Here is a 9,717-nt window from a genome sequence, read left to right as displayed (position 1 = left end):
ATTATTTGTCCTATAACATCCCAGAATGATCTATAAAAGTCTATGGTAAAACCATCAGAGCCTGGAGTTTTATTGTTTTGAAATGACTAAGGGAGTCTGTACACTCCTGTAGCGTCAAGAGTCCTTCGCAACTTTCTGCTTCTTCAGTTTTTAGGGTGATAAGACCATCTGAATTGAAGAAATATTGAAAGGTTTTAGACTCTGGGCACACGGCTTTATACCTATAGATATCACTGAAAAATGCTTCTTCTTCTTCCAAAATTACTTTGGGATCACGTAAAACAGAACCATCGTCTTTTTTAAACAATGTTGTATGCTTTCGTTTGTGATTTCTTTTTTCTAAATTGTAAAAATATTTGTTGTTCTTTTCACCAAATTCGTACCATCGAGCTTTGCTGCGAACAATTCTGCCTCGAGTTTTATTTGCAACTATTTTCGCAAGTTTTTTTTTAACCCGTTCCATTTCGATTTTAGTAGTTTCATTAAAGTTTGTTCTTAGTGTCTCTTGCAAGCGCATAAACATCGCTAACAATTCTTTTTCTTCATGACGACTTTGTTTAGCTTTTTTTTTCGCAAAAATTATTGTTGAGGCTCTAATTTCCATCTTAATTAAATCGCAAATTAATCTTTTGTCTGTGAGCTCTTTCGAAGCTCTTGGTATTTTGACACGAACTCTGGTATTTGCGTTGTTATCATTTGCAAGTAATTCTCATCTGTTAACAAAGAGTTATTGAATTTCCAAAAACCGGGCCCGCTTTTTGTTTCTGTAACAACAGACGACATTGAAAGAGTTATGGCAGAGTGGTCAGAAAAGATATTTGGTAAGATTTTGACATTTTTGATTGCAGACCCCATAACTTTTGAAATGAGAAAATAATCTAATCTGCACTGAGTCTTCATCCATGGATTGTTCCAGGTAAAGCCTTGCGTGTTAGGATGTATATAGCTCCAGGTATCAATAAGGTCTTGAGAGCTTATTAAAGTATTTATCTGTTGAATGACACTTTTCTTGTGAGTGATTGGTCGCCCTCCAAGTTTATCTATCACATGCATTGCGCAATTAAGGTCTCCACCTATCACTACTTTTTCATTTGCATAAGAATTAAGCACTGAGCTTGACAGGTTCTTGAGGAATTGAATTTGTTGGGCCTGATCATTTGGAGAATAAATATTCAAAAACACAAACCTTTCATCGTCCAATAACACTTCACTTAGGATATATCTGCCGTTTGAATCATTTACAATTTTTTCGATTGTGACGTCGAGTCTAGGCATAAAAAGAATCATTACACCTCTACTGTGATTTGAAGCATGGCTCTCAATTATTTTACCTCTCCATTCCGCTTCCCATGTTTTTATGGTCTGAGGGGACGAATATGTTTCTTGTAAGAAAACAACATCTGCTTTTTGTTGATGTAACCATCGAAACACTTGGCGTTGCTTGGTTGTTTTGTTTAACCCCCTCACATTTAGGGATAAGATTTTAAACTTCATATTTAACTATCAAAATAAACTAGGAGAAAGTCTTCTTTACTAACTCAGTTTGCGGATTCGAATTGTAAACAGAGTAACTTTTCATACAAATGGCATCAGAAAATTGTAGAATCATTAAACGCTTAAAATCATAAAGTGGGACCGTAGACAGAAAAATACATCTTAGCACAACAAATAAGGCAAAACATAAAAACCTGCTGCAAACGGAGCAGGTAAACGTTCCTTAGAGATCAGCAAAGGCAGCAAAGATCAGTTTCTCCTTACTTTCCATTATTCGACCATAAAGCGGGAAGTCTTTGGTCTTGGGCCCACGGTAGACTACATTCTCAATAATGAGCTTCTCCACATCAAAGAACGCTACTTTCTTTTCTTCTTTCGCCATTTTAAGGACAGGGAAGAGAGCCTTTCTAATATCGCTTACTTCCTTTGGGAAGTCGTCCGATACGCCGAGCTTTTTACCTTTAGGCAACTTCTTGATATGTGATTTGATAAACTCTTTATCTTGGAAGAAATAAACTTTCGCAATTATTGGTCTCTGCTGATTCTTCTTATATTCCTTTGATCGACTTGGAATTCTATGAACTCTTTCGAAGTGGATTTCTTTAAGGTCGCCGCTTGGTATCTTCATTTCTTTATGCAGAAATTGTCTTAATTTACTTTGAGTTCTGTGTCTTTCGGAGATTCGTGGTCATCATCTTGGATGCCAAAGAATTTTATGTTATTTCGTCGATTATGGCATTCCTGTTTTATTAAACGTGCTTCGAGCACTTCCACCTTGGCAAATTTGTGGCCTACAGCGGCAAGCTCTGTCATGGTTGAAACGGTATCGATCTTCAGTTCTGCAATCTCCGCTTGAGACCACTCTAAGTTCTCTTTCAAATCGTTCTTTTCTTTTTCGAGCTCTGTTACTTTGGCTTGTAACTTCTGCATTTCAGGGATAAGAGCAAGAACTTTGTCTAATTTTTCTTGAATTCCGTCAAGCTTCTTGCTGCACATGCTGCAGCCATGATTGAGTTCTTCATCAACACCTTCTTCGTCCGTTTGTGAGCCACGCTCGCGCATTCGTTTTTTTCTTTGTCTGTCTCTTTTTACTTCTGTCAATTCGACGGTCTGTGGGTGGTCTTTAACGTTATCTGCCTTTGCTGACATCGTGCATTTAGATAAGAAACATCGGAGTACACGAAACCTTGTCTGCCATCTTTCGCGCCCGACCCAGACCCCGGTTTCTAACTTATGTTCCATGTATTCCTATTCTGGAATACGGTCAATCTAACGCACCCTAAAATTTTTTGTAAGATCTTTTGGAGCCAAAAAATGTTTGCCAATTGAAGAAGAAGAGTTTTGTGTTTTTCAACACGTTGGTGCAGATGGCGACGTGCGAGACAAACAACCTGAATCGCAGAGGTCACATTCAAACTTGTAAACAAGGCACTGTTGGTTCACAATCGCCCTCTTAGCTTCTCGCAATTTGAGATCTTGTTCAATCCTCTGGTTGACAAATACGAGCTGAACGGTCGTGTGGATCTTCTCACTTAAATCTTTAAGTTGGGCATGCACAATATTAGCTGAAGCCTGATCTTTAAAAAGTAGGACAACACGAATGGGGTCCGATCGCTGACAGTAGGTGAGGAAACAGGTTGATCCGATGCTTTGGCGGCAACAAACCGTGAAATGGCAGAGTTGGCAAGTTTGTCAGGATATTTCTTCCAAATGCTTGTGCTCTGTTGTGGTCTGAAATTTGCCAAATCTAAACACGTGTCCTCGATTGACGTGAAGGCCAGCTTTGAGAGAGTTTATTCGGAATTTCGAGCCACGTTTACCGGAAGAATTTCGTGACCTTGCAGCGTCTACTCTACGGTCGGTGGGCGCTGAATTATATTCACCGAGAGGACACTAAGCTTCCACAAACACTCCTGAAAGCCATTGATCAGTTGAAGAGGCGAGATGACATAGTTGTAACGAAACCTGACAAAGGATCCGGCGTCGTGTTCTTGGACAAGGATGAACACCTGCGTCGCATTTACTACAACCGTTTCGGACGAATTAAGCAAAAAAGCCACCTATATCTATAGACTTCTAGAGCCCTGAAGCTCTCCTAGAAGATCTGAACAGATAAATATTTTTCATGATAGAGCAGCTACAAACTTACTAAGCGAGCTTTAATTTAGCTCTTTTTTGGCCAGCATTGTTGAAAACCATTTTACCTAATTCTGACAAATTTTAAGACATTTGGTCATTGGCTACCCTTGAATTAGCACATTTCAAAGTTGCCTTTAGTATCATCCATACCTGTTTCATCTTCCAGCAGTAAAAAATCGGGGCTACTGACGAATTCAAGAAAACAAGAGTCATTGCAATTTGGCTAAAAATTATCATTGATGATGTTAGTCCGTATTCAGTCGACAAAAGAATTGCAATACCATTGGGCGAAAAGCACATGACTACTACAAACTGAAGCCACAGTGCTGTGGACAGAGCTTTTCTGTACCGCTGTATGTTAACTTGCCGTAAGTGACTCGGTTGTTCGGCACCTTGGCTGGCACCTTGATGTATAGGACGTCGACCACCGAGGCGTAAGAAGATCTTTGTGTAGGAGATAACAGATACAGCGAGGCAAAGTGCCGTTATTATAATAGCAACCCGCGTAGTAACCAGTTCGTACTTGACGTACACGGCGGAATAGGCCATGGAAATGAGCCAGAATGTAGTTACAGTGGCGTACGCTCGTTTAATGGTTACAATTTGCTTGTATCTGAGGCCAAACGTCAAGGCGAAGAGACGGTCCACGCTGATAGCAGCCAAGGTTATCAGGGACATTCCGCGCAAGGCGTTGCCTGTTACAACAAGAGACAGAAAGGCATAGTAGCAAATACTCCAGTGTTGATTTATCGCAGATATCCAGTAAAGGATCGCGAGAGGTTCGGAAGCAAGACCAACCAAGAGGTCTGTTGTCGCGAGGCAGCGAAACAAGAGTTTGGACGGCGGATGAATAGAAGTTTCCTTGCGAAGGGCTGTTAAGATTAGGGAATTCCCCAGTACCGCAGTAAAGGATATAATTATATTGATCACGATCAAACAAGTGAAAACGGGGTGAATTTCCGCAGTTAAATCCACTGAACAGAAAATGTCTTGAAAACTTTGCTTAGTTCTTCCGTTCGTTGAGTTGACCGACGCCATTGTACAGTTTCTGAAGAATTAACATCTGTCAGCCCTTTATATGTTTCTAAAACTCTTAAGGCGGGGGATACAGAATCTCATTCGTCACTTTTTCAGTTTATTTCGAAAAGTTGATAGAGCGCTTTTCAATCATGTTCCGTAAACTTCGACCAGTCACAGCAGGTGCAAAAAGCACAATGAACCAATACAAATTCGTCGCAGTTCCATGTAACTTGCTCACAGCGCTTTTCAGTTTCAGTTTCAGTTTCAGTTTTTCAGTTTTTTAGTTTCAGTTTTTATTATGTATTCGCATAAAATATCACAAAGCTATGCAATGCTCGCAGTTAACATATTCCAAATAAAATGGTTACAAATACATAACTACACATTCACATAAAAATATATAAATAAATAAATAAATAAAATAAAATAAATCACAGGCGCCCCAAGCTGAAAATACGTGGTGTATGCGACAGTTTGTGTATATAGAGAATTATATGGGAAAATCACCGATCGTAAAAAAATTGTGTAAATAACTATCTCATTTGAAATAAAGTTTTCCTACCTCAAATGTGTGACCAACTTGTCTCTTTTGGCGAGTTTCGAGCCATTCTGACGCCGTTTAGTGAAGTCACCCGGAAGGCCGTTGCTGAAATAATGGGGAAGGCCGGTGACTCCATCCATCGCTGGCCAGAGCTCACTCCACAAATCGTTTTCTCCTCAACAGGAAAAGTCCCGAATCGCAATAAAAACAACAGTTCCATAAAGCCCAATAAATTTCACTCCAAATACGTGTGTTTCGGCGGCCGAAAGACTCGTGGCGAACGAAAACTTTACCTTAAAATTCACCTCTTCGGCTTTCCTCAGAGGCTTGTGACCGGGTAGTCAACAACGGAAACTCGCAAGATGGTTTCAGCCTCAACTCTGATTGGTCCATTTGAATTTGACCGCGCGCTGGCAACACGACCGTTGTTGACTTGTGACTGGGCAGTCAACAACGGTCGTGTTGCCAGCGAGCGGTCAAATTCAAATGGACCAATCGGAGTTGAGGCTGAAACCATCTTGCGAGTTTCCGTTGTTGACTACCCGGTCACAAGCCTCTGAGGAAAGCCGAAGAGGTGAATTTTAAGGCAAAGTTTTCGTTCGCCACGAGTCTTTCGGCCGCCGAAACACACGTATTTGGAGTGAAATTTATTGGGCTTTATGGAACTGTTGTTTTTATTGCGATTCGGGACTTTTCCTGTTGAGGAGAAAACGATTTGTGGAGTGAGGTCTGGCCAGCGATGGATGGAGTCACCGGCCTTCCCATTATTTCAGCAACGGCCTTCCGGATGACTTCACTAAACGGCGTCAGAATGGCTCGAAACTCGCCAAAAGAGACAAGTTGGTCACACATTTGAGGTAGGAAAACTTTATTTCAAATGAGATAGTTATTTACACAATTTTTTTACGATCGGTGATTTTCCCATACAATTCTCTATATACACAAACTGTCGCATACACCACGTATTTTCAGCTTGGGGCGCCTGTGAATAAATTAGTTTTAGAATACAGTTAGTGCAGTGGAGAACAGCTTAAAACTTGTACAGTATAACATAAATAAACATGAAAAAAGTAACTTAAATTGAATAAATAATTTTTTAACTACATGACATACTAAACTAAGGAGTCAAAATTTGCCAATATTATCGAAACATCAATGTAATCATCATATTTTAGCAGTCTCTGGAAGAGGATATCATCAACATTATTTTTGAAATTAGATTTTGACGTCTGGCGGACTTTACAAGATATGCTATTCCAAATTTTAACGCCAATTCTTGAGAAAGATCTTTTTTGAATATCTATTCTCGAACGTTTAAGAAGATAATCTCCTCTTTGCGTTGATCTCGTCTCGTAAGGATGAATATCAGCTTGATGGGTGAACAGGTTAAATATATTAGGTGTCAAGTTGTTTGATACATCATGCATCATCATAGCCACAGATTTAAAATATAGCATATCCAAAGGAAGAAGACGAGAAGAAATGAAGAAAGGTATTGCACGAGATTTGTAATCAGCAAAATACATTAGGCGAAGAGCTCGTTTTTGAAGGGTCAAAAGTTTAGTTCTATGAACTTTTGCAGTATTACACCACGCTACTATACCATACAAATTAAGTATGGTTGAATGAGTGACCTGTAGATGTGGTGTAAAGTACTCAGCGGTACAAAATGCCTTATCCTAGAGATGATTAACTTATTTTTGATGCAATATGAGCAATGTTGTAACTCCATGAAAGATTTTCATCAATAAGCACGCCTAAGTATTTGATGAACTTCTTACGCTCCAAAGAGATATAGCTATTGGTGTGATGGTCAAACACCTTTAAGTTTACTTGATACTTCAAGATCTTTTGTCTTGGTCGAAATATAACAAAGTTAGATTTTTTTACATTCAATGATAACTTATTAGCAACTAACCAGTCATAGATCTGAATAAGTTCTGTACATGAGGAGCTTAAGCCGACTCAGGAATTCTCGGCTGGACGTCTCCTGACGGTGTAGATATCCATCAACAAAGGCTAAAAACATAACACAAAAGGTGTTTCGTATTCAGAAAAGTGTTAAAGCATTCAGGATCGATCAGATTGTACTGTGAACTTACGTTAAGCAGAAAAAAGTAGTTACGTTTTTATTGAATGACCATATTTAGGGGCGAGATGCATGAATTTTGTGGGGAACACAAATCTATTTCAGTTCGTTTGCGCGCATCGATAGTGGCGGTTAGTGCTTGGACAAGGAACCATTTTTCGTTCTATAGGATTTATGGATTAACTCTCTCACCCGGAGAAAAATGGTACAGGTCGCCGTCGTCTCTCACCGACCAGCACTACTTCGACGCTCCTCGCCGCTGGTGAGCGGGAAGACCTCTGGCATCCAGGGTAAAATGTTAACCAATTTGTCGAAGGAAAGTTTTTTCAGCTCTTTCGTAGAGCGATTTTTCGCCTTCAAGTCGGTAATTTTTTGCGGGAAAGTGGTGATCACGTTCCGAAATTCGGCGGGTCTAATCTGCAGATTGCAGGTCGCAGGTCACAGGTTGCAGTCATTAGCTGCGGTTACACTAGCCATTTTGCCCTTGGGTAAGTGGCTTTTTCCCACTGGGAAGCAATTTTTTATGTGTAACCGATCTGCCCAAAGGAAAATATCCTGTGGGAAATTTCCATGGATACGTCAAAAAGAACAAAAGAATCGCCCATGACAGTTCCAGATGTAAGTCTTATGGTTAACAAAACCCCAAAGCGGCTCAATCAATCACAAGATTGCCGAACGCTGTGATGAACTGTGTAAACGCTGTGATGAACTGTGTAAACAACTGCGAACGTGGAAATACCCAAGCACGCCTTTTCTGGCCAGCAGCAAGTCGACGTCTAAATTATAAATTGGAGAGTTGCAAGGACTAGAGAAAGCGTAACTGAAGTCGACGTCTTTGTTGCCTTCTTAAAATGAAGCGATGAATCGCTGAACTTAATTGAGGTGGACAATTTTAAGAGAAGCGCCGATTGTGACAATAACCGAAAATAAGCCAAAGAAAAGTTTGTCGTTCAGATGTAAATCTTCGATGTTTACTTTTTTTTTAGATCCTTAATTTTAATGTATTTTGTATTGTAATTAGTTTTTCAAAAACCATTTAGTGGAAAAACTAATAAATCTCATCTTGTCTTATCCTAAAGGTAAGTTTCCCACCAAAACAGGCCAACGCTTACCTTCCCCTTGGGTAATTTACAAGTGTGTAAGCGCAAATGAGGAGTCGATCATAACCTAGGGTAAACCCAACCCAAGCCGTAACCCCAAGGTTCCCCATGGGCAAGAGGTCTAGTGTAACCGCACCTATTGTTTCACCAATACAGAAATTATCCTAAACATTCTTAAAAGCTAACCTTAGGCCCAGTTCAGACGTCGTACTTCTGCCGTGTGGAACTAAATTCAGGAATTAAGTTCGACAAAAGCACGGCAGAAGCACGGCGTCTGAATCAAACTTTTGAATTAAGTTCGGCAAGCAATTAAGTTCGACAAGCTCTGCCGTGCTACACGACTTTGGCACGGCATTGATTCAAACGTCGTGCTTGTGTCGCGCCAAACAAAATTCATAAATTATATTAATGTATTTGGCGAGATTGAGTTCCCACGGGGAGTTAGGAGAAGAATTGTTACGAGGCATCAGTAAAGCCTGAATTTGGTTCGACTTTGGCACGGCGTCTGAATCAGAGTTGTTTCCCTATCGTGCTACAGTCGAACCAAATTGCAATTAAGTTCGGCACGGCAGAAGCACGACGTCTGAAGTGGGCCTTAGGCCTAAAAACTTTTGTTTAGGACTAATTAGGCCTAAGGTTAGCTTTTAAGAATGTTTAGGATACTTTCTGTATTGGTGAAACAATGACCTGCAACCTGTGACTTGCGACCTGCGACCTGCAAATTAGACTCGCCGTCCGAAACTCTGGTAAAAACGTGGACGAAGCTTACGGAATAACTTTGGTTGGCCTCTGTAGGGGGATTAATTAAGCAGTCTTCGTCTGAATGTCATGGATTTCTGTATTCATGTTTTCGAACGAGTTATGGAGGCAGTAAACAATGTTGACGTCGGGGAATTCGGTGCTGGATTCCCGGTATACAGGCTCACGCTCAAACGTTGAGGTAAAATAATTGCTGTTAGGTTCAATTTCATGATATCATGATATCATGATAGCAGCTAGGAAATTGATAAGTCTGTGATTAATATTGAATGTGCCTCCCTGTGACATGCTGGGAAATCAATTAGCCCGGAATGAAATTTTACACAGCTACAATTGGGCATTCTAAATTTCCCAGTTCCTCAGTTATCGAGTTCCATAAGTATAAAACTTAAAAATGGTTTGCTTTAAAATAAGAAAAGAACCAATTCACCGTTGCTGTTGAGAAAAGTGTATGCCAGGCAAAACAAGTTATATCTCGGTAGCCTGAAAGTTAAGAAATAATTTGCCTGTGTTTAAATTAACAAATACACCAATACATCACTAACGTTTCATGTTTAACCGGAGAATTAGGGAAG

General features: G+C 40.0%; 1 protein-coding gene across 1 annotated transcript; it reads right to left on the bottom strand.

The window, feature by feature from the left end:
* Positions 1–3,714: 3,714 nt before the first annotated feature.
* Positions 3,715–4,671, bottom strand: LOC138025373 (melanocyte-stimulating hormone receptor-like). The gene has a single exon (XM_068872593.1). It carries the CDS (start codon positions 4,669–4,671, stop codon positions 3,715–3,717), a length of 957 nt encoding a protein of 318 aa, XP_068728694.1.
* Positions 4,672–9,717: the final 5,046 nt, after the last annotated feature.

This window comes from Montipora capricornis, chromosome 12 (genome assembly GCF_036669925.1).
Source record: "Montipora capricornis isolate CH-2021 chromosome 12, ASM3666992v2, whole genome shotgun sequence".
Taxonomy (NCBI): domain Eukaryota; kingdom Metazoa; phylum Cnidaria; class Anthozoa; order Scleractinia; family Acroporidae; genus Montipora; species Montipora capricornis.
The sequence above is the reverse complement of the archived record's forward strand: the minus strand, read 5'-3'. Positions and strand labels throughout refer to the sequence as shown.

Excerpts from the sequence above, each read along its gene's own strand:
- LOC138025373 (XM_068872593.1), bottom strand. The coding sequence starts at position 4,671 with ATGGCGTCGGTCAACTCAACGAACGGAAGAACTAAGCAAAGTTTTCAA.